At 40.8% G+C, this 25744-nt stretch overlaps 1 protein-coding gene across 4 annotated transcripts in view; it reads left to right on the forward strand.

Moving 5' to 3' along the window:
• The window catches only part of MICAL3 (microtubule associated monooxygenase, calponin and LIM domain containing 3), a 269337-nt gene that overhangs the window by 143964 nt on the left and 99629 nt on the right, over positions 1–25744 (forward strand). For all 4 annotated transcript variants that reach the window (XM_036301482.1, XM_036301483.1, XM_036301486.1 and 1 more), the window contains 2 exons: positions 19117–19205; positions 19995–20082. In XM_036301482.1, coding sequence (XP_036157375.1) covers positions 19117–19205; positions 19995–20082 — 177 coding nt within the window. The remainder of the gene's footprint in view (positions 1–19116; positions 19206–19994; positions 20083–25744) is intronic.

The following is a 25744-nucleotide window of genomic DNA, read 5'->3' on the forward strand; positions in this document are numbered from 1 at the left end:
CAGGAGATACAGGATACAGGAGAGGGACACCATGCAATTAGGAAGTAGTTACTTCAGTCATCCAGATTCTCCTCCTAGTGAATAAATAGGCTATCAAACTGTCAGAAGTAACCAGAAAGGAGCCAAAGTGGTGAACTGAGAAAAGTTAACTTACCATTAGGACACCTGTTCCTCTTGTTATATTAGTGAAAAGCACCACCCAGGGAGCAAAAAACTAAGACAGTTGTCTAGATAAGGAAGGTATGGTATTAGGTAATGTATTTTCTGTTCCACTGTTCCCGCACACCTGATCTTTGAATAACAACTCTGATCTCCAAGGTTTGGAGTTGGTGGATGAAGCTCACTCAGTGCCTTCTTAACTGTCCTCAATGCTTGGATTATTTTAGCCTTTTACTGTATAGTCTGACTTGAAAGAACCCTAAAAGGTCCAGCCAATTGGTCCACAGGTATTTTTGACCATAGACTATGGGCTTATTGTTGCCACATTTTCTTGAGGACACAACTAAAGTGTGAAATTGCCTCAAGGAGCTTATATTCTGATTGGAATGATAAGACAAGGGCAAGTGAAGCAACAACAAACAATGAGAGAATATATGATTAAGGGCAGAATTATGTAGTATGGATTATAACTTGGTAGAAGTTCAGAGGAGGGAGGTGTCTATGAAGCTCAATAGTCATTAGGAATGACTGAACTGACCTCAGGCTCAACTCAGAGAGTAGAGGGAAGAGATGGCATATGAGGCAAGAGGATGAAAGGATCTGTGAGAATGACTATGATATGGGGACAGGACCAGTCAGGCCAGCCTGGTAAGTTCATTGCTCTTGACACTGAAGCAGTGAAGACAGTGGATCTAAACCAGCTCCCCAAATTTTAACCTTGAAGAACTTTATATCAGCTCCATCAGCTCAGCCTCTCCACAATGGACAAGTGAACTAGAGAAAATAATGGAACTTTAGGGGTCCTAAAATTTTAACCTGTTCTCCAACCAAGTTACTGTGTGATTCAAACTCTAACTCTTATCTGAGCCTCAGATAAGAAAAGAAAATCTGGGGAAGTTGTGGCTCAGGACAAAAGAAATTACCCAGGTGCTGTGCTGGGCTTTTAACGTTTATCCGGTCATTTCATATTTATACAACCCCAGAAAGTGGCTAGTTTTATTATTGTAATTTTACACATCAGGAAACTGAGTTCAGAGAAGTTAAAAGTTTCTTGTCCATATTCACACAACTAGTAGGTGCTGGTTTGCACTAAGTGACCTCTGAGGTCCCTTTCTGTTCAGATATTCTGGGATGTCATCTCCATACTGGTAAATTGAGAACTATATGCTTCAGAAAAATTTGCGTGTTTTACCCTTGTCCCTGTTTATTCTTCCTTCAGCTCTCTTAAAAAGTTGCAGACTGCCCTAAAAGTAAGCTATGCTTTCTCTTGCCAAATACTGGCTTATATTTTACTGCTGACAACTCTGCAGACAAGAACTCCAAGTCAGACAGTATTTCAAGTCGTTCCCTGTCATCTTGAGGAGAGAAAACACATGCTGCCTGCTGAAGTGGTCTATGAAGGGCCACCCTCAGTGGGCATAAGCCTGAAATAGTCTGCGCTCTCCATCACTGCCCATCCTAGCCTGACCATCACTGCATCTGCCACCTTGACTACTGGTCTCTGTGGCTCCACCATTGCCCTCTACGGTCTGCTTTCATAAAGCAATCCAGGGGATATACTAGTAAGTCAGATCTTACCAGTCTCCTGCTTTGTTCCCTTCCTATCTGCTGCAGTACCAACAATCTTCACAGGCTTGGAGCTTCACTTGTCTGTCCCAGCCTGTATCTGCAGTCTCTCAGCTGTTAGCTGTACCCTGGCTCATTGTATTCCTCCCACACTGGTCTCCTTTTCATTCTATAAACATGGTTAGCCTTTGCTACCTAAGGACTCTGCACTAGCTGTCTCTGCTCCTGGAATGTACTTCCCCATATCATCTCAGGGTGGGCTTCTTGTCATTCACATCCCCACTTACTATACTCCAAACATGTCAAACTCAAAGGCTAACACGGGCCAAATAAACAAGGTTTAAGTTTATGTGGGCCACAAAAAACCAAAAGCTTCCATTTTCATAGAAACATAGGTTTATTTCCATAGAGACATGCAGAATACAAAGAGCTGAAATAAATGAGTAATCGTTAACATAAAATACTAGAACATTTTAATAAAATATTTTTTAACATTAACTTACCAGACACTGAATAACTGCACAAATTAATAAGCGTAACACAAATAAATCCATTTTCCTTGTTTTCCAAAAGCAAAATATTTCCTGTTGCACACACCAAACAAGTCAGTACAAGACTAATGACATGGCAATCGGCTGCTAAAATATTCGCTGCTAGTATTAGTGGAGAGAAATGGTGCGCCTGCGCACCAGGGAAATAAATACATCACAATTATAATAATCAGTCATTAGCGAACGTTGTAGTTTGTTATTAATAACTAGAGGCCCAGTGTCCCTCAGCCCAGCCTGCACCCTCTCCCATCTGGGACCCCTTGGGGGATGTCCCTCTCACAATCCGGGACTGCTGGCTCATAACCACTCACCTGTCTTATTGCCCCTAACTGCTTCTGCCTGCCAGTCTGATTGTCCCCTAACCGCTCTCCTGCCAGCCTTATTGACGTCTAACTGCTCCCCTGTCAGCCCGATGGCCCCCAACTGCCCTCCCCTGCCGGCCTGGTCACCCCCCAACTGCCCTCCCCTGCTGGCCATCTTGCGGTGGCCATCTTGTGATGACATGGGGGCACGAGGGCCACCTAGGCTTTTATTAGTACAGATTATGTATAACAGGATATTGTAAAAATTAAGTTACAAAATTTTTTTTTAAATGTTTCTTACATACTGTTATATTGGCTGGGCTGTAAAAATATTCATTGTGGGCTGACTTTGACATGCTTGCTGTACTCCTTCCTCAGGGAGGCATTTGCAGACTTCCTGGTCTACAGTATTCACTACTACCTGGTACTTATTTACACCACCTGCTCCATTCAAGCAGAGACTAGGCAACAAGTATGGAAGGCCCTGCAGGGCTGTGCAGGGACTAGCGCCGGCTCTAGGCGCTGCAGGGGTCCCCAGCGCTCCAGCCTGGCGGCCTGAGGGGGCAGTGCAGTTGCAAAACTGAGTGCCTGTGCCTGGTGTTCTACCCTTCCTCTAGACTACCTCACACTCTTCCTACTTGAGGACAGACTCCGGCTCGACAAGCTGACTGTACAGCCTGCCTTCTCCGAGTTTCCATAGTCAGAGACTTGACCTGACACCATTGATGACCAGTCTCAGGGCCCTTGGGTGACCGGCTGGTGCATCATGGAACTTAAAGTATGGGTGGATGGAGTTCAGGGGATTGTTTGTGGGGTCACCGAAGTCACAACTTGCCAGGAAATTGTAATAGCCTTAGCTCAAGCAATAGGTCGAACTGGAAGGTACACTCTAATAGAAAAATGGAGAGAAACTGAAAGACATTTGGCATCTCATGAATATCCCATCATATCCTTAAAGAAATGGGGACAGTATGCCAGTGACGTGTAATTTATTTTACATTGGACAGGGCCATGTGTCCACTTCTCTGCTGAGAAATGTCAGGCCACCTGGTTGGTAGCTACATTGGAATTACTTGGGGGAGGGAGGTGTGTTTCTTAAAGAATGAAATAAAAAACAGACAAAAAAGTAGTATATGATCCATCCACTTTGTCCTTTCCTAATTACATTTTATCTTAGCCAAAATTAAAAGTGAAATGGTGTATTACAGATTGTAAAAGGAGATTGTATCCAAGCTGAAAAAAATAACCCATGACTGGACTTCCCTTGTAGAGGAATAAGCAGTGAGCTTGCTGGTCCCTTGGCTGTCAGATGTTCCTGATGATAGCTGTAGTGTCTCTGAGTTCCGATTAAGTGCCAGAAGCTAGTGGGAAATGCTGTTTCAGAAAATTTACTATGTATATGAGTATTATTTGAAATTATGAAAGTTCATAAACTACTTTTCTAAAAGATTTATTTAGCCAGGCCAGTATGGCTCGATTGAGGCATCGTCCCGTACACTGAAAGGTGGCAAGTTTGATTCCCAGTCAGGGTGAGAATGGGAGGCAACCGATCAATGTTTCTCACATCGGTATTTCTCTTTTTTCAGTCAATAAATTTTTTAAAAAAGATTTATTCAGTGTTGCAGGGGAGTGCAGGTAAAAGAAAAAACAGAAGTCAGTTACTTTGAAGGAAAAGAAATATAATCAGAACACCAAGTGAAAGGGAAAAAAGGAAGAATGCCATTTCATCTTTATTTAATTTGAATTTTAGGTTCTCTCTCCCTCCCTCCCTCCTTCCCTCCCTCCCTCCCCTTTTTCTCCCCCAACCCCCAAACTTCATTTAGATGTGATTGATAACATAATATTGGGTGAGTTTAAGGTAGGTAGGCAACCTGCTGTTTTGATACATTTATTAATTGTAAAATGATTACCACCATAGTATTGGCTACCACCTCTATCCTGTCACATAGTTACTAATTCTTTTGTGTGGTGATAACATTTTTTAAAATTTTTTCTTTATTGATTAAGGTATTACATGTGTGTCCTTATCCCCCCATTACCCCCCGACTCCCCCCCCCCCCCACTAATCCATCTCCTCACCCCCCTGTTGTCTGTGTACATTGGTTAGGCTTATATGCATGCATACAAGTCCTTTGGTTGATCTCTCCCCCTTACCCTTGCCCTCCCCTACCTTCCTTCTGAGGTTTGACGGTCTGATCAATGCTTCTCTCTCTCTGGATCTGTTTTTGTTCATCAGTTTATGTTGTTCATTATACTCCACAAATGAGTGAGATCACGTGATATTTATCTTTCTCTGACTGGCTTATTTCGCTTAGCATAATGCTTTCCAGTTCCATCCATGCTATTGAAAATGGTAAGAATTCCTTGTTTTTTACCGCAGCGTAGTATTCCATTGTGTAGATGTACCACAGTTTTTTAATACACTCATCTGCTGATGGGCACTTAGGCTATTTCCAGATCTTAGCTATGGTGAATTGTGCTGCTATGAACATAGGTGTTTCTGATTGCTGTTTCTAGTTGGGATATATTCCTAGAAGTGGGATCACTGGGTCAAATGGGAGTACCATTTTTAGTTTTTTTGAGGAAACTCCATACTATTCTCCACAGTGGCTGCACCAGTCTGCATTCCCACCAGCAGTGCACGAGGGTTCCTTTTTCTCCGCATCCTCACCAGCACTTATCATTTGTTAATTTGTTGATGATAGCCATTCTGACTGGTGTGAGATGGTATCTCATTGTCATTTTGATTTGCATCTCTCGGATGATTGGTGACTTTGAGCATGTTTTCATATGTCTCTTGTCCTTCTGTATGTCCTCTTCTGAAAAGTATCTATTTAGGTCCTTTGCCCATTTTTTGATTGGGTTGTTTATCTTTCTTTTGATAAGTTGTATATGAGTTCCCTGTAAATGTTGGAGATTAAATCCTTATCAGTGATAACATTGGCAAATATGTTCTCCCATGCAGTGGGCTTTCTTGTTGTTTGGTTGATCGTTTGTTTTGCTATACAGAAGCTTTTTTATTTTGATGTAGTCCCATTTGTTTATTTTCTCTTTACTTTCCATTGCCCTAGGACAGTGGTTGGCAAACTCATTAGTCAACAGTACAACGATTGAAATTTCTTTTGAGAGCCAAATTTTTTAAACTTAAACTATATAGGTAGGTACATTGTTATTAACTTAATTAGGGTACTCCTAAGGCTTAGGAAGAGCCACATTCAAGGGGCCAAAGAGCCGCATGTGGCTCGTGAGCCGCAGTTTGCCGACCACAGCCCTAGGAGCTGTATCGGTGAAGATATTGCTTTGTCATATGTCTGAGATTTTGCTGCCTGTGGATTCCTCTAAGATTTTTATGCTTCCCCATCTTATATTTAAGTCCTTTACTCATTTTGAGTTTATTTTTGTGTATGGTGTAAGTTGATGGTCTAGTTTCATTTTTTTTGCATGTATCTGTCCAATTTTCCCAACACCATTTATTGAAGAGACTGTCTTGACTCCATTGTATGTTCTTCCCTCCTTTGTCAAATATTAATTGAGCATAGTGGTTTGGGTCGATTTCTGGGCTCTCTATTCTATTCCATTGGTTTATATGTCTGTTCTTGTGCCAGTACGAGGCAGTTTTGAGAACAGTGGCTTTGTAATACAGCTTGATATCTGGTATTGAGATCCCTCCTACTTTGTTCTTTCTCAGGATCGCTGCAGCTATTCGGGGTCTTTTTTAATTCCACATGAATTTTTGGAGAGTTCGTTCTAGGTCTGTGAAATATGCTGTCGGTATTTTAATGGGAAGTGCATTGAATCTGTCGATTGCTTTCGGTAGTATGGACATTTTAATGATGTTGATTCTACCAGTCCATGAACATGATATGTTCTTCCATCTGTTAATATCTTCCTCTATCTCTTTTTTCAGTGTCCTGTAGTTTTCTGAGTACAGGTTTTTTACCTCCTTAATTAAGTTTATTCCTAGGTATCTTAATTTTTTTGGTGTGATGGTAAATGGAATTGTTATTTTAAACTCTCTTCCTGTAAGTTCACTATTGTTGTATAAAAATGCCATAGATTTCTTTGTGTTAATTTTGTATCCTGCTACATTGCCCAATTTATTTATTAAGTCTAATAATTTTTTGATGGATTCTTTAGGGTTTTCTCTGTACAGTATCATGTCATCTGTAAATAATGACAGTTTTACTTATTCTTATCCAATTTGGATACCTTTTATTTCTTCTCCTTGTCTACTTGCTATGGCTAGTGTTATGGGTTCAATCATCGAGATAGACCACTGACTCAGAATTTAAATTTAAGAGCCTTTATTAAGCTGGCCAGCGACTGCAGCACGTACCTCCTCGCAGGGAGCCTTGTAGCTGCAGTCCCGACCGAGTGTGCAGCAAAGCTTTTATTTGCAAAAACTACAAAGCGTTAACTGGCAGGGTAAAAGTTCAGGAGGAAAACGGGGTCACACCTGGCTGGAGCATATCATAACACTTTGTTTCTTAAGACAATCAATAATTTTTCTATGTCACGGTCCCTGCCCCTAGCACACTATGCTCTGGTCCATGCCCCTAGCACACTAGGGTCTTGAGATAATTGTACTGTCCTAGTTCCCAGGTACAGAGGAATTTGCTTTCTAAAACCAGTAAGATCACAATCAATGGGATATTCACATTACAATCAATAGGGCTTTCAATTGAATGGGATGATTTATACAATTCAGAAAAATCAAAGTAACTTTTCTATTATTAAGCCAAACAGTAGGGTTAGAGTTAAACCACAGTTTCCACCTGAGATGATTGATACCATACTTCATTAGCACTTCCAGTCCTATGTCAAACAAGAGTGGTGAAAATGGGCATCCCTGTCTTGTTCCTGTTCTGAGAGGAAATGGTTTTAATTTTTTCCCATTGATTATGATATTGGTTGTGGGTTTGTCATATATGGCTTTTATTATGTTGAGATATGATCCTTCTATTCGCACCCTACTGAGACTTTTTTCAACAAAGGGTGTTGGATTTTGTCAAATGCTTATTCTGCATCAATTGATATTACTATGTGATTTTTGTCTCTCAATTTGTTTGTGTGATGTATCACGTTTATTGATTTGCGGATATTGTACCATCCTTGCATCCCTGGGATAAATCCTACTTGGTCATGGTATGTGATCTTTCTGATGTAACGCTGGATCCTATTTGCTAGAATTTTTGTTGAGGATTTTGGCATCTGTTCATGAGGGATATTGGCCTGTAATTCTCTTTCATTGTCTTGTCTTCATCTGGTTTTGGTATTAGGGTAATGCTAGCTTCATAGAATGAGCTTGGAAGTGTTCCTTTCTTTTGAATTTTTTGGAATAGTCTGAAGAGGATAGGTTTTAGTTCTTCTTTAAATGTTTTGTTAAACTCTCCTATGAAGCTCTCTGCCCCGGGCTTTTGTTTGCTGGAAGCTTTTTGATGACTGTTTCAATTTCCTCCATAGTTAATAGCTTAGTGAGATTTTTAGATTCTTCCTGATTGAGTTTTGGAAGGTCATATTTTTCTAGGAATATGTCCATTTCCTCTCTAGGTTGTCTAGTTTGTTGGAATAGAGTTGTTCATAGTATTTTTTAACAATCCTTTGTATTTCTGTGGGGTCTGTTGTTATTTTGCCTCTTTCATTTTTTATTTTGTTTATTTGGGTCCTCTCTGTTTGCTTCTTGGTGAGCCTGGCTAGAGGTTCATCAATCTTGTTTATCCTTTCAAAGAACCTGCTCTTGGTTTCATTGATCCTCTATATTGTTTGTTTTTTGTTTTTGTTTTTTTGTCTCTATGTCATTTATTTCTGCTCTGATCTTTTTTTTTTAATTTTTGTTTTATAAGTATTACAAAGAGTATTACATATGTCTCCTTTTTTTCCCCCCTTGACATTCCCCCGGCCTCCCCTACCCCCCAGTGTCTTGTGTCCATTGGTTATACTTATATGCATGCATACAAGTCCCTCGGTTGATCTCTTATCCTCCCTCCCACCCCCAAACCCTCCCCAGCCTTCCCTCTGTAGTTTGACAGTCTGTTCGATGCTGCTCTGCCTCTGTATATATTTTTGTTCATCAGTTTATAATGGTCTTTATTATCCATAAATGAGTGAGGTCATGTGGTATTTTTCTGTCATTGACTGGCTTATTTCACTTAGCATAATGCCCTCCAGTTCCATCCGTGCTGTTGCAAATGGTAAGAATTGCTTCTTTTTTACAGCAGCATAGTATTCCATTGTGTAGATGTACCACAGTTTTCTAATCCATTCATCTGCTGATGGACACTTAGGCTGTTTCCAGATCTTTGCAATGGTAAATTGTGCTGCTATGAACATAGGGATACATATATCCTTTCTGATTGGTGTTTCTGGTTTGTTGGGATATATTCCTAGAAGTGGGATCACTGGGTCAAATGGGAGTTCCATTTTTAACTTTTTGAGGAAACTCCATACTGTCTTCCATGGTGGCTGCATCAGCCTGCATTCCCACCAGCAGTGCACGAGTGTTCCCTTTTCTCCGCATCCTCTCCAGCACTTGTCATTTGTTGATTTGTTGATGATAGCCATTCTGACAGGTGTGAGATGATACCTCATGGTTGTTTTGATTTGCATCTCTCGGATGATTAGTGACTTGGAGCATGTTTTCATATGTCTCTTGGGTTTCTGAGTGTCCTCTTTTGAAAAGTGTCTATTTAGGTCCTTTGCCCATTTTTTGATTGGATTATCTTCCTTTTGTTAAGTTGTATGAGTTCCCTATAAATGTTGGAGATTAAACTCTTATCGGTGATAACATTGGCAAATATGTTCTCCCATGCAGTGGGCTTTCTTGTTGTTTTGTTGATGGTTTCTGTTGCTGTTCAGAAGTTTTTTATTTTGATGTAGTCCCATTTGTTTATTTTCTCTTTAGTTTCCAATGTCCTAGGAGATGTATCGGTAAAGAAATTGCTTCGGCATATGTCTGAGATTTTGTTACTTTTGGATTCCTCTAGTATTTTTATGGTTTCTCATCTTACATTTAAGTCCTTTACCCATTTTGAGTTTATTTTTGGGTATGGTGTAAGTTGGTGGTCTAGTTTCATTTTCTTGCATATATCTGTCCAATTTTCCCAACACCATTTATTGAAGAGACTGTCTTGACTCCATTGTATGTTCTTGCCTCTTTTGTCAAATATTACTTGAGCATATTGGTTCGGGCCGATTTCTGGGCTCTCTATTCTATTCCATTGGTTTATATGTCTGTTCTTGTGCCAATCCCAGGCAGTTTTGAGAACAGTGGCTTTGTAATACAGCTTGATACCTGGTATTGAGATCCCACCTACTTTGTTCTTTTTTCTCAGGATCGCTGCAGCTATTCGGGGTCTTTTTTTATTCCAAATGAATTTTTGGAGACTTCATTCTAGGTCTGTGAAATATGTCGTTGGTATTTCAATGGGAAGTGCGTTGAATTTATAGATTGGTTTGGGTAGTATGGACATTTTAATGATGTTGATTCTACCAGTCCATGAACATGGTATGTTCTTCCATCTGTTTATGTCTTCCTCTATCTCTTTTTTCAATGTCCTATAGTTTTCTGAGTAGAGGTCTTTTACCTCTTTAGTTAAGTTTATTCCTAGGTATATTAATTTTTTTGGTGTGATGGTAAATGGGACTACTTTTTTAGTCTCTCTTTCTGTAAGTTCATTATTGGTGTATAGAAATGCCATAAATTTCTTGGCATTAATTTTGCATCCTGCTACATTGCCAAATTCATTTATTAAGTCTAATAGTTTTTTATGGAGTCTTTAGGGTTTTTTATGTACAATAGCATGTCATCTGCGAATAAGGACAGTTTTACTTCTTCATTTCCAATTTGAATGCCTTTTATTTCTTCTTCTTGTCTAATTGCAATGGCTAATACTTCCAGTACTGTGTCAAACAGGAGTGGTGAGAGTGGGCATCCCTGTCTTGTTCCTGTTCTTAGGGGAAATGGTTTTAGTTTTTGCATAGTTTTTGAGTATGATGCTGGCTGTGGGTTTGTCTTATATGGCTTTTATTATGGTGAGGTATGATTCTTCTGTTCCAACTTTGCTGAGAGTTTTTTATCAAGAAAGGGTGTTGGACTTTGTCACATGCTTTTTCTGCATCAATTGATATGACTATGTGGTTTTTATCTCTCAATTTGTTTATGTGATATATTACGTTTAATGATTCGTGGATATTGTACCATCCATGCATCCCTGGGATAAATCTTACTTGGTCATGGTGTATTATCTTTCTGATGTACTGCTGAATCTGATTTGCTAGGATTTTCTTGAGGATTTTGGTATCTGTGTTTATGAGGGATATTGGCCTGTAATTCTCTTTCATTGTGTTGTCTTTATCTGGTTTTGTTATTAGGGTGATGCTGGCTTCATGGAATGAGCTTGGAAGTGTTCCTTCCTTTTGAATTTTTTGGAATAGTCTGAGGAGGATAGGTTTTAGTTCTTCCTTGAATGTTTGGTAAAACTCCCCTGTGAAGCCATCTGCCCCAGGCTTTTGTTTGCTGGAACCTTTTTGATTACTGCTTCAATTTCTTCCATAGTTATTGGCCTATTGAGATTTTTAGATTCTTCCTGATTGAATTTTGGGAGGTTGTATTTTGCTAGGAATGTGTCCATTTCCTCCAGGTTGTCTAGATTGTTGGAGTAGAGTTGTTCATAGCATTTTTTTTAAACATCCCTTTGTATTTCTGTGGGGTCTGTTGTTATTTCTCCTCTTTCAGTTCTGGTTTTGTTTATTTGGGTCCTCTCTCTCTGCTTCTTGGTGAGCCTGGCTAGAGGTTCATCAATCTTGTTTATCCTTTCAAAGAACCAGCTCTTGGTTTTGCTGATCTTTTTGTGTTGTTTTTTTTTTGGTCTCTATGTTGTTTATCTCCACTCTGATCTTTATTATTTCCTTCCTTCTGCTTACAATGGGCTTTACTTGTTGCTCTCTGTCTAGCTCTTTGAGTTGTAGGGTTAGGTAATTTATTCTCATTGTTTCTTGTTTTTTGCAGTAGGCTTGTAGAGCTATGAACTTCCCTCTCAAGACTGCTTTCGCTGTGTCCCATAGGTTTTGGATTGTTGTGTTTTCATTGTCGTTTGTTGCCATAATGTTTTTTATTTCTTCTTTGATCTCTCTGGTGACCCAGTCATTGTTTAATAGCATGCTATTTAGTCTCCATGTGTTTGATTTGTTTGGATTGTTTTTATTGTAGTTGATTTCCAGGGTTATGCCATTGTGATCTGAGAAGATGCTTGATATGATTTCAATCTTCTTGAATTTGAAGAGACTTTGCCTGTGACCCAATATATGGTCTATCTTTGAAAATGACCCATGTGCACTTGAGAAGAATGTACATTCTGTGGCTTTGGGTGAAATGTTCTGAAGAGGTCAATTAATTCCATCCAGTCTAGTGAGTCATTTAGGATTGATGTTTCTTTGCTTATTTTTTCTTTAGAGGATGTGTCCAATGGTGATAGTGGGGTATGAAAGTCCCCTACTATGTTTGTTTTGCTGTCAATCTCTCCCTTGATCTCCTCCAGAAGTTTTTTTAATGTATTTGGGTGCTCCTATATTGGGTGCATATATGTTTACCAGAGTTACTTCTTGTTGGATTGATCCCTGTAATATTATGAAGTGTCCTTCCTTATCTTTTTTTATGTCTTTCACTTTGAGATCTAATTTGTCAGATATAAATATTGCTACCCCAACTTTTTTTTCATTTTCATTCAGCTGAAAAACCTTTTTCCATCCCTTCACCGTCAGTCTGTGTGCATCTTTTTTTCTGAGGTGGGTTTCCTGTAGACAGCAGATATATGGGTCATGTTTTCTTATCCACTCAGTAACCCTATATCTTTTGTTTGGGGCATTTAATCCATTTACATTTAAAGTTATTGATAGATACTTGTTTGTCGCCATTTTTATTGTTTACCCCTGTGTTCCTTCTTTGTTTCCTATTTTTTCTTTTTACAGCAGACCCTTTAGCATGTCTTGCATTGCTGGTTTGGTGGTAATAAACTCCCGTAGTTCTTTTTGTCTGTGAAGCTCCTGATTTCACCCTCAATTTTGATTGATAGCCTTGCTGGGTACAGTATTCTTGGATTCAGACCCTCCCTTTGCAGGACTTTGTATAGTTCATTCCATTCCTTTCTTGCCTAATGTGTTTCTGTTGAGAAATCAGTCGCTAGTCTGATGGGGGATCCTTTGTAGGTAACTTTCTGTCTCTCTCTGGCCACTTTTAAGATTCTTGCTTTGTCGTTGGTCTTTGCCAATTTAATTATAATGTGCCTTGGCGTCGGTCTTTTGGGGTTCATTTTGTTTAGGACTCTGTGAGCTTCTTGGATTTGTGTGAGTTTTTTCTTCCCTATATCAGGGAAGTTTTCTGTCATTATTTCTTCAAACAGGTTTCCTATTCCTTGCTCAGTTTCCTCTCCTTCTAGCACCCCCATTATGCCGATGTTGTTTCGTTTTGTGTTTTCCCAAAGTTCTCTTAGGCTTTCCTCCTGCTTTTTAATTTTTTTTTCTAGAAGCTGCTTTGCTTGGGTATTTTTTTCTAGCTTGTCTTCTAGCTCACTGATGCAGTCCTCTGCTTCTTCTAGTCTACTGTTGATGCTTTCTATTGAGTTCTTTATAGCAGTGATGTCATTTTTCATTTCTTCTTGGTTCTTCTTCATTTACTCTTGATTCTTACACATATTGTTGAACTTGTCTTCCATTCTTTTCATCCACCTTATGGCCATTTCTCTGAAATCTTTCCCTGACAGGTTGCTTGCCTTCATTTCGTTTACTTCCTTTTCGGGTGATGCCTGTTTTTCCTTCATATGCAGGCTGTTTCTTTGTCTCCCCATGATCTCACTTCTCCAGGTGTTTGGTTATGTAGTTCTCTCTATGCTGCATTGACTTAAAGGCACAAAATACAACACAACAAGGCACAACACACAAGGCAATGAACACAAATGTATTCATGATACTAATAACCCCAAATAAATGTGACCACCAGAGAAAAGTTGAATTAGGGGGTAAGGAAGAAAGAAGAAGAGAAAAAGAAAAAATAGAAAAAGAAAAAAAAAGAATGCAAAAATGATATTGGGAAAAGGAAAAAGAAAAGAAAGAGAATGAAATAGAAGAGGGGAAGAAACTATTTATATGGGGAGAAAACTCCAATAGAACAGCCACTGATCCCAACAAATTCCAGCAACAGATACCTAGAGATGATTGCAAACTACAAACAACTAATATCAAGCGAGGCAAGGGAAAACAGAGGCAAAAAATAACTGGGGAAAAAAAAACAACAGAAAAATAAAAAGAAAAAGCAAAACAATCTCACAAACAAGCATTAAAAAAACCCCAATATAATCAACAATCAAGCAAACAACAACAAAACGACAACGAGAAAAAGAAATTTGGGTAGTGAAGAGAAGAGAAAGGTGTATATGTACTTAGAGTAGGGGATTGGAAATCAGATATATAAGTAGGGTGAAATTTTAACAGGGGGTAAAAAGAAGGAATAGGGAAAATCTAAAGCAGGAATAGGGTAAGAGAAACAGGACAACAGAAGGGGAAAAGTGAGGAAGAGAGTTTTGGCATAAAGGTAAAGTTGAGCTAGAGTGAAATGATGCTAAAGGAAAGATGAAAATTGAATGTAGAACACTAATCCTAAAATAAAATAAAGAGAAAATAAAATGACACTTTAAAAAAAAAAAGGTAAAATGGTAGTAGTAATAATACTGGTTAAAAATAAAAATGTAATAGAAAAGGTAAAATCAGGTGACAAAAAAAGAAAACAAAATTTAGTTTCTTAAGTAAAAGGTGAAAAAAACAAAAATGTGCATTAGTGAAGGTCCTTCACTTTCCTCTATTCTTCTGTTTGGCACACCTTAGTCCTGTCAGGTATTCAGGAGAGTGTTGAAGTTCCCTGCGATACACTGTTCCTCCGTATTGTAAACCGCAGTCCTGATTTTAAAGCAGGCAGTATTTCTTTGTTTCCCAGTCTGCCTTTATTTGTGTTTATAGGAGAGTCAGTTCGTGGTTCAGCCCCTGGGTGGCATTTCTTTTGTTGACAGCCATTGTAACAGGTGTGAGGTTTTACCTCATGGTTTTGAGTTGCATTTCCCTGGTGATAACTGATGTTGAGCACCTCTTCATCTACCTGTTGGCCATTTGTATGTCTTCTTTGGAAAACTGTATATTTAGTTTCTCTGCCCATTTTTTAATTAGGTCATTAAATTTTTTGCTATTGAGTTGTATGAGTTCTTTACATATTTTATATATTAACCCCTTGTCATATAATGATTGACAAATATTTTCTTTTATTCTTTTGGCTGCTTTTTCATTTTGATGATGGTTTCTTTTGCTGTGCAGAAGCTTTTTAGTTTAATGCAGTCCCACTTGTTTATTTTTTGCTTTTTTGCTTGTGCTTTTGCTGTCATATCCAGGAAATCACTTCCAAAACCAATGCCAAGGAATTTTCCCTCTGTTTTCTTCTAGGAGTTAGTTTCAGGTCTTATGCTAAGTCTTTAATCCATTTTAAGTTTATTAAGTAGATTAAGATAGAGGTCCAATTTTATGTTTCTACATGTGGTTATCCAGTTTTCCCAGCACCATTTATTGGAGAGACTCTTTTCCCGGTTGAGTATTCTTAGTTCCCTTGTCAAATATTACTTGACTAGAGGCCTAGTGCTGAAATTCGTGTACTGGTACTGGTAGGGTCCCTAGCTGCTGGTGGCAGCCAGCCGGGTACTCACTCCCTTCCTCCAACTGCCTGCTATCATCTGCCTGCCGGTGACGCCAGCTGGGGCCTCCTGCTGTTCCCCCGACCCTGCCCCCTGGTCGAACTCCCAGAAGAACTCCCAGTTAAGAGGACAATTTGTATACTACACTTTTATTATATAGGACTAGCGGCCTGGTGCACAAAATTCATGCACATTAAAAGGGAATTAATTAGAGGAAATATTTTAATATTGCTGTTTGTTCTTTGCTAGGGGTGGGGACACGAGCCTTATGTCCCGGGGGACCCATTGCCAGGTTCGGGGATGCGAGCCTCAAGTCCCCAGGCCAGCACAGGGGGCGGGGACACAAGCCTCATGTCCCGGGGGGGCCATTGCCAGGGTCAGGGACGCGAGCCTCAAGTCCCCAAGCCGGCGCAGGGGGGCTGGGACATGAGCCGCATGTCCCGGGGCCCGTTGCTATGGGCGGGGCCATGAGCCTCCCATCCTAGGGCCCGTTGCCGGGGACACAAGCCTAAAGTCCCTGGGCTGGTGCAGGGGACGGGCTGGTGCAGGGGATGGGGACATAAGCCTCACGTCCCCAGGCGATGCAAGTCCCTGCCCACTGATGCTGCAAGTTCCCGCCCACCCGCTCCTGCTGCTCACACAGCCTGCTGATCAGTCGTTATGTGATGGCATCCCAACCAATTTGAATATTACCTATTATTAGATAGATTATATATGTGTGGGCTTAGTTCTAGGCTCTTGACTCTGTTCCATTGGCCTGTGTGTCTATTTTTATGCCAGTATCATAGTGTTTGATTACTATACCCATGTAATGTAGTTTGAAATTGGGAATATTATGGCTCCAGCTTTGTTTTCCATTCTCAGGATTGCTTTGACTAGGGTCTTTTGTGATTTCATACAGATTTTAAGATTTTTTTTTCTATTTCTGTGAAAAATGCCATTGGTATTTTCTTAGGGATTACATTGAGTCTATATATTATTTGGGGTATTATGGATATTTTAATATTAATTAACCTAATCTATGAATTTAGTATATCTTTCCATTCGTTTGTGTCTTTAATTTCTTTAATCAGTGTCTTGTTATTTTTGGTATACAGGTCTTTCACTCCTTGGTTAGATTTATTCCTTAAGTATTTTATTGTTTTTGATTCTACTTAAATGAGATTGTTTTATTTCTTTTTCAGATGTTTTGTTGTATCCTAAAACTTTACTGAATTTGTTGATTAGTCCTAGAGGTTGTTGGTGGAGTCTTTAGGATTTTATATATATAAGATCATATTATCTGCAAACAAAAATAATATTACTTCTTCCTTTCCTATTTGGATGCCTTCTATTTCTTTTTATTGTCAGATTACTCTGGCTAGGACTTCCAGCACTATGTTAAATATATAAAACCCTAAGCGACCGTTATGACTTAACAACCAGAACGACCGGTTGCTGTGATGCACACTAACCACCAGGGGGCAGACACTCAACACAGGAGCTTCCCCCTAGTGGTCAGTGCACTCCCACAGCAGGAGCGCCACTCAGCTGACCCACCCTTCCCAGCAGCCCACCAGCCCGGGCGGCAGCCACTCACTCCTTCAGTAGTCCTTCAGGTCCAATCTCCAGAGAACGGGCCAGGCACAATGATCCCAACAGTGCCACAGGCCTCCTGGAAGTCGGCCTAGGGCACCGCAGCCACTTCCCTCCCCCTAAAATCTCTGCAAGGAAGAAACAATATAAAAGCGGCCGCCAGGTGGCTCCCAACAACCAACATGAATGTCGGCCAGGACGGATCGGATTGCCTTGCGCCCACGGGGGGGGGGGGGGGGGGGGGTGGGGGGGGGGGATGGCATCCTGGCTTCCCCCACCCCCTGGGGATCCCACCACACCCTTCAGGACCCCACCAGGCCTCTAATGTTAAATAAGAGTGGTGAGAGTGTGCACCCTTGTCTTGTTCCTGATTTTAGGAAAAGCTTTCAACTTTTCACCATTGAGCATGATGTTAGCTGTGGGCTTGTCATATATGGCCTTTGTTATGTTGGGGTATGTTCCTTCTATACTGAATTTGTTGAGCATTTTTATCACAAAAGGATGTTGTATTTTGTCAAATACTTTTTTGTAGTGATTGGTATAATCATGTGATTTTTATCTTTCATTATATTAATGTGGTATAACACATGTATAGATTTGCATATGTTAAATCATCCTTACATCCCAGGAATAAACCCCAGTTTATTATGCCAAGTGATCCTTTTAATGTGATATTGAATTCTGTTTGTTAATATTTTGTTGATAATTTTTGCATCTATGTTCATCAGGGATATTGGTCTATAATTTTCTTTTCTCGTAGCTACCTTATCTGGCTTTGGTTTCAGGGTAATACTGGCTTTGTAAAATGAGTTTGGGAATGTTCCATCCTGTCCAGTTTTTTGGAAGAATTTGAGAAGGATTACTGTTAATTCTTCTTTAAATGTTTGGTATAATTCACCAGTGAAACTATCTATCTGGTCCTGGGCTTTTCTGCTTGGGGAGGGTTTTGGTTACTGAATTTATGGATTACAGACCATTTGATATTGGTCTATTCAGATTTTCTATTTCTTCATGATTTACTCTTAGTAATAGATTGAATGTTTCTAGGAATTTATTTGTCTCTTCTGGGTTATCCAGCTTGTTAGCATATAATTAATTGTTCATAGTAGTTTCTCATGATCCTTTGTATTTCTGTGGTATCATTTGTAATATATCCTTTTTCATTTCTGATTTTATTTAATTGAGTTCTCTGCCTAGTTAAGGTTTGTCCATTTTATTTTTTTTTTAAAAAAAAAAAAGCTCTTAGTTTTATTGATCTTTTGTCTTGTTTTTCTGGTTAGGTTGTCTTATTTTAACTTTGAGAATGGAAAAGTTCATTTCTCGAAAGAGCACTTTATACAAATGAGAAGAATGAGTGGGATTGCTCCTGTTTCAACAGTCTGTATAATAAGGTCTACCCTTTAATTTTCAAAAGCCTTGGCTCTTTAAGTAGGAATAAAGAAAAGAGTCAAAAAATGACCCTTTGTGACTAAGTCACTACCAGTGTCATGGGAAAAGCCAAGATCAGTGTTTTTCATCATTTTGACCATACCCACCATAGCAAATACATTAGAACCCAGTAAACAAATGTAGTCGCAGCTAAAAGTTGCAAGAAATAATACTTAATTCTGATTATGTACTATGCACCACTCTAATGCTTTTTATTTTATTGTATTCTGTTTCATTCTATTTATAGTCCATTGCAGGATTTTTTGGTTTGGTTTTGCATTGTATTGTTTCCAAATGCTGATCCTAACCCACTAAGGGGTCATAAGTTGCAGTCTAACCAGTGCTGACAAGGGGCAGCAGAGGTTAACTCCTGTTTGAGTTAACTAACATTCAATGTGTGCCCCACCCCTGCAGCCTCCACACCTCCACCCTGCATTTGTATTCATTCTTGGTTTCCCCACAAATGCTACTCCCAGCTTTTCATATGACCATGTCTTTGTTCTGCATACACTGCCACTTTGTTTGCTGGCCCTACCATGTAAGCCTTATATCTTTGTTCTGGGCACTGATTGGCTGATGGCTCAATGGCCTTCGCATATCCAAAGGATAAAGGGGAGAGGAAGGCTGAAATCAAAGTTTTAGGGAAGGCCTGGCCTCCATGGACAAGAAGCCTGAACCTGGAAAAGGCAAGGGAGTGATGATACTCATGGCTAGAGGAGATGGATAAAGAATGTGCCAAGACCAGGAAGTCAAGTTCAGAATTATAGAGTTTTGCTCATTCCCCTTTCCTCTGCCTCTTGCTGCCTGCAGGTAAATTCTACTGCAAACCACACTACTGTTACCGACTCTCCAGCTCTGCACAGAGGAAGAGACCAGCAGTGACTCTTCTGTCTGGAAAGGTAATGGTAATCCATCTCTAAGTGAGGAGAAGCAGCAGGCACTATGTATTTCAGTGTTGTGACAGTGTGTAGCCAGCAGAGCCTGCTGAATGGCCACTGAATTGCTTTTCCTATGAGTGGGAAAGGCTTGCTTGACAGGTGGTCATAGTCCATTTCGGGGAGGGAACCAACATTTCAAGCCTAGTCTAATGCTGCATTTCACTGAAGTAATGTTCTATCCACCACTTTAGTTGGATTTGGAAGACTGTGTCAGACCTTCCCTTCTGCTCACTCTATATAAAAGAAGACTTTTACCTTTGTAAATAAGCACCTCTCTGAGAAAAGGACAGCCTAAAAATGAACTTAGCTGTAAATAATCTGCTCTGCCTGCCAATTCCTTTCACTTTCTTTCTTGTGTGAATAACTTATCTAAGAACCATTTTCCTTCTCTCTCTCTCTCTCTCTCTCTCTCTCTCTCTCTCTCTCTTGAGAGTAACCATCTCCTCTCTCCATCTTTACTCCATGATGTCTCCTTGTCAGGGAGCAGGCTAGCTAATGCTTACTTGGGAGACTCCTATTGACTGCAGAAGGACTTGTAAGAAGAGGTATACTTGGGTGGAGCTAAATTTTGACTCCTCATGACTTCCATGTGAAATATGTCCTGGTTTTTTAAAGAAAGACTTACTTTGTGTGGAATATAGCTCTGGGTTGACTGGTGAGAGCAACAAACTAACCAGTTGGGGTGTCATTGCCTCCTAAGATTCGAGTGCTTCAGTCAGTCACTCTTCTTTTTCTTTCGGACTTTCCTAGGAGGCCAGAGGACCCCTGCAGGATGGCCCCATTGCAGACGCAAATGCACCGGCCGGTACCATCACCAACCCTGCTGATAGAACTCCAGGTAGCCTCACTTCCTTGTTTGGCTGGGTGGCACGTCACTCGCTTGGCCTCTGTGACAAAGCCAGGGGGATGAGCCAGCACCTCCAAAGCAACATTTCTTCGATTGGGCATCAGGTGGCCCAAAACCCTTTGGACTCCTTTTTCATGTGCCAGCTGCTTGCATTCGGAGTCCCCTTTCTCTATGGCCTGTCAGAGGTGGTGGTACAAATCAGAGGGGAATTTCACTGGCAAACCTTGGGCCAGTAGGGGCCCCATCTGGTAAGCATTATCACCGAAGCTTCATAATGTCTACTCAAAGTATTGCTATAGTCTTGTGGCCTGCCTACCTCCATCAAACACATGGAGGTGATTGCTCTAGGCTCTGCCTAGATAAACAGGAAATCTAAACAGGCTGCTTTTGTCATTGACCCAGGCGATAATTCAGAATTACAGAGCCTTCTTATAGCTCCAGTTTGGGACTCTTGACATAGCATTGAGTTTGATAAGGCCCCATTATCTGGATTTAGGTTCTTTTGGACTTGCATCCCATTCCCTATTTAGGTATCTAGATGAACTGATGCTTCTCTTCTATTTGATCTATAACCATTAAAGGACATGCCCTGTCCTGATCATTTTGGGGCATTTGAACTTCTAAGGAGGATCAAACCCTAACGAGGATCATGTCCCACTCTTACCATTTCCTTGTGTCAGGAGGTGAATGATACCATCCCTCCCTCTAAAAACACATTTATTCTGATCTTTGCAGGGCAGGATTTGGCTCATTTTGAAGAATTGTGTTTTCCCCCCTTAAGATTGCCCCTATCTATCTATCTATCTATCTATCTATCTACTCCATGTCAAACCAGCCTGTGAGATATGTTCATAGTTCCATAAGCTGATACCCTCAGTACAGCCCAGATTGTTCACAGGCCAGGGTCGCTGTGTAAGTAAGAGAGGAAATCAACAGGGCCATGTTTTTATCTATCACACATTTCATCTCATTCAAAGCAAATATGTCTAAAGCATCCATTTACAAACTTAAAAATTACCATATAAAAACTAAGATTATTAGCTAATGCCAGAAACTAAGGAGAAGGAATTGGGGGTGGGAAAAGATAAGAATTACCCACTCAATCTTCAAATGAAAGGTTTCCAGGGTTGCTTCTTTTTCTGTGTGTAAGAACTAAATGTGAACCCCATGTGTTCTGGGAGAGAGAATGTGCTAGAGGCTATGTGATACCCCTGGTGAGGTTATCTGGAGGCTAAGACTCAGCATACCCCAGCTGAACTAGGTGAGTTTGGCTCCTTTTACTGTGTGTGCCCTTATTATAATCTGGGGAAACTTTTTTAAGTGCCCTGCAGATTGGACCAACAGTTTATAGCAAAATTTAAGCCACAAATGACTTTGAAACCTTCTATAGCCTTGAAACCCTTTATCATCTATCTCTTTCATGAAGTGCTGATAGCCCTTTACAGAACATAGGGGGAAGCGAAAAATAACCAAAGGGATCCAAGCAGAGGTTTGGGCTCTGCACTCTAGAATGTGCATTTAACCAGGTCTTATTCCAGCAGAGATGGATTTTCCAAAGAACCTGGCTGCTCAGTAAAACAGTTCAAGGAAATTAAACTTTCTTTTTGGGTATAGAGTACAGAACATTCTTTAAAATGAATAAACACCATGAAGTTCAGGTTGTTCCTGAGCAAGCTGCATTTATTCACTTTCCCTAATGGTTCAGTTTGCCGTTTTATTGTCTAGTAAGTTTGAAAGCATAATGGATTTCAGGTTTTGAGGAGTTGTAAAGAATTAAGGGTTCCATAGAGAAGAAGAATACTGTACAAAGCATGGAGAGAAGATGAGAGTTGATTAGGCAGTCATATCCTTTGCAAAGTGACACCCTCCCCTCCCCCCCCATCCCACCCCTACCCCCAGGTCTTGATAGGAAAAAAAAGTAGAGCGTTGGCAATGTGGTTAAAGAATCAAAGCCCTGAGGAAAAAATCAATCCCCATGGTTCTTGATTCTAAAGGTAACTTGCCTGTTACAGCACAAAGAGTTAAAGATGTGGCATCCCAAGGAACGAGGCAGGCACTGTCCCTGGTTTAAGGGACACTCTAGGTCAGTGATGGCGAACCTATGACCACGTGTCAGAGGTGACACGCGAACTCATTTTTTTGGTTGATTTTTCTTTGTTAAATGGCATTTAAATATATAAAATAAATATCAAAAATATAAGTCTTTGTTTTACTATGGTTGCAAATATCAAAAAATTTCTATATGTGACACAGCACCAGAGTTAAGTTAGGGTTTTTCAAAATGCTGACACGCCGAGCTCAAAAGGTTCGCCATCACTGCTCTAGGTGGTAAGAAGGCCAGGACTTAGTGCTGATGAGATGCAGTTAGTATCTGCCTCTGGAGACATGAGCTTTTGGAAATCACAGCTCTGAGTCTGAACATGTTCCAAAGCAGCAGCACTTCCCCTATGAGGTGCCTAATTTTGCTAGCCTCTCTAGAAAAGGAGCAAAACCATGGGTGGTCTTTTATAGTTGCCATGAAAGAGATTTTTTTTTCTCTCCTTTGATAGGGATTTCCTTCTTTATATCCCAAATTAAGCATTGATTGGTTAACTAGAATTTCCTTTTGAAACACTTCAGAAAAACTCAGGTGCTTCAGCGGTATCAAATGTGTGTCATAGGTAGCAGTCATTAACCCAGATCTATGGCAAATCTTCTCTGCTGTACTCTAAACAAGAAAAGGCTGTAAGTGAATGAATTTGATTTTGCCATATACAAATAAACCATCCTCCTAGACCAGTGGTCAGCAAACTGCGGCTCTTTGGCCCCTTGAGTGTGGCTCTTCCACAAAATACCGACTTCTGCGCATGGGCCACGAAGTTTCAATCACACTGTACATGCGCACCCGCACGTGGTATTTTGTGGAAGAGCTTCACTCAAGGGGCCAAAGAACCGCATGTGGCTCGCAAGCTGCAGTTTGCCGACCATTGTCCTAGACTCATATCCCCAGGGGTCAGAGCCAGAAAAGCTATGACTGTAGCTGGCACGTGACCCTGCTGTGCTTTTGCTTTGTGCTTCCTCTTTATTTTGTGGCATTTGTCTCCTCTCCCTTATGTTCTTTTCCCCTCATGCCAAAATTACTACTGTTGCCAAAAAAAACAAACACAACCCACAAGTTAAAAGACCCTATTGTAGGTCTGCTCTACAGGGTTGTCTTTCTCTGGTAACCTAGTCTGTAACTGCTACCTGATTTAATATTTGGAGGACATTGTTCACAGTATTTTTGTTACGTGCTTTTAATACAAAAAAAAAAAAACACAACAACCCTCTTTTCTGTTCTCAAATCTGTTTTGTTTCCAAGCTTCTTATTCTTAACTGCTACAGATTAGTGGACCTGGCACAGATATTCCTTTCCTCAGAATACACACCCTGACTTCAGGAAAAGTTATATCTCATGTAGTCCATAACCAAAAATAAAGCATAAAAACTGTGGGGTGTCATAACAAGAAACCGAAGAGCTTTTCTTCTAGTACAGGCAACAGAGATGGAATGGAAGAAACACTTTAGTTATCTCTTATCTTATGGAAAGGTGATCTTAACTTAAAAAGGTACCTAGCAGAGTAACATATGGCAGGTGCCTTCTCCCAGTCCCCAGATACCCCTTGCATAAGCCATTAGATTTCATAGTGCGGATGCTGAATGGGCATTAGGAAATGCAGGCATTTCTTTGCACACCAGCTAGATTGGCCATGCTTGTACAAGGAATTCTGTTCAGTCCTGGGGCTCCTGTCTGGCAGGAGGAAGTTAGGAAATCTCACTGCTTCCCCCAATAAATCCCTTAGGGGCATTTTTGGGAAACCTATTAGTAGAGCAAAGAGATTTTGCAATCCAGCTCAACACCCCAACCCTAGCCCCAAGAGTCATAGTTAATGGTAATATGTGAGTATTTATTTACATACACTTATCTATTTTTCTAGGTTTAACTTCAAATATATGAATAGATATTTAGATAATTGTAACCTAAATAATAACAATAATGATGAAGCTGTTTCTAAACCTTCCTATTCTTTGGTTCTGGAAACCAAGGGATTGTACTTTGAGAGCCATGCCATTGGCCTGGCTCAGTGCTCTGGTCGGACTGGCAGGGGACAGAGTAGCCAGCATACCTATAGCTCAGAAAATGGTCAGTACACACTCCCAGCCTCAGGAAATTGATTCAAGAGCAAACTAGGAAAGCCTGGGTTCTGTTGCTGGTGAAATGCCCACAGAGAACCAACACCCTACCTAGCCTCTGTTTTGCTTTCAGGCTTAGCTACTTGTTCCACTGGGCTAGTCTGCAGCTTGCTGCTGTCTCTTGGTGTTCAGTGTATCTCTGTAGGACAGTGGAACATTTTTAGTCCCTCCCAAAAAGGGCCCAGAATAGCCTTGAACACATGACCAGTAAATTAATGGGTACCCTTTTCCACCGCCATTCAGCTCAGGGTAGAGGAAAGGGTGCGAAGATAGGCAGCAGGCAGGGTTCTCACAGCAATGGTACAAAGAAGCCTGAGCAAGGGAGGATGAGCTGTGCCCAGGAGCCCACCCCCTTTCCATCTCTGGCCTCCGTAGCCCTTGTTTTTAACCTGTGCTGTTGTGAGTTTTGGTGTGTTTCTTTGTGAGTTTTTTTATTTCATTATGTAACTTCGTTTTTGTGGTTTCTGTGAAACGAAGGTGTTGTGCTTTTAATTTTTTTTAACAAATGTTATCATTCCTATTTAAGAGAATAAATTCCAAACAATCTTCAGGTTTCTGAGTTTTTCTTTTCCTTACCTTTTTCCTGGTTGGAGGGTGGGAAAGGGGGTAGCTCAGACTGGTCTCGGAGTTGGCTTGAAACCATTGTAGGGTGGAGTGGGGTGGGGTGGGGTGGGGTGGGGTGGGGTGGGGTGGGGTGGGGTGGGGTGGGGTGGAGTGGGTTGGGGCAGAGCGGGGTAAGGTAGGGCAGGGCAAGGATTAAGCAGAAGTGTATTAAAATGGGGAAACAAGGTATTTATACCTGAAATATAGATTCTCATTAATGGCAGGGCCCCTGTTCGGGCAGCGGGAGACATTTTACTTTGTAGTAGCTATGGGTAGAAAAGAACAGGAAACATGCTACCTGTGTCCCATGTTTGTTTAGCCAGCATGAGCGGCGTGAGGGCTGGAGCAGATGGAGGGTGGAAGTTCCACACTGAGTGGTGTCTACCATGGGGACGCACAACCTCTGTTTCTGATTCTAGCAGGCTGTTATGGGGACTGTGAGCAATCCTGTCTCCTCTGCCTTGAAGCTTTTCCTAAGGTGCAGTGACTTGCTCCTGGTGACATTGAAGGTTCTTGCTTTGTGCTCCCTGGCTGGCATCTCTCCCGCAACACCTTTGCTGTGACCTGGTCACTGAGCTAGTATATCCAGTTCTGCTCATCCACCCAAGCCTGGAGGGTCAGCCTGTCCCCTTCTCACACACTGCTGTGCCTTCATAGCAGTGGCCTGGTGTGTTGGTCAGCATGCTGACCACAGTGGCACAGCCCAGCTTTGGTGCTAAATTGGTCCAAAAGAGGGCAACTTGGTGGGGGAGCACTCAGTGCTAAGTCTGCTCCTACTGGGCTCTAGGAACTTGGGTGTCCGTTGTTAAAAAGGCCTTCCTGGCCTCCTCTACTCTGA

Source organism: Myotis myotis, unplaced genomic scaffold (genome assembly GCF_014108235.1).
Source record: "Myotis myotis isolate mMyoMyo1 unplaced genomic scaffold, mMyoMyo1.p scaffold_m19_p_3, whole genome shotgun sequence".
Lineage (NCBI taxonomy): Eukaryota > Metazoa > Chordata > Mammalia > Chiroptera > Vespertilionidae > Myotis > Myotis myotis.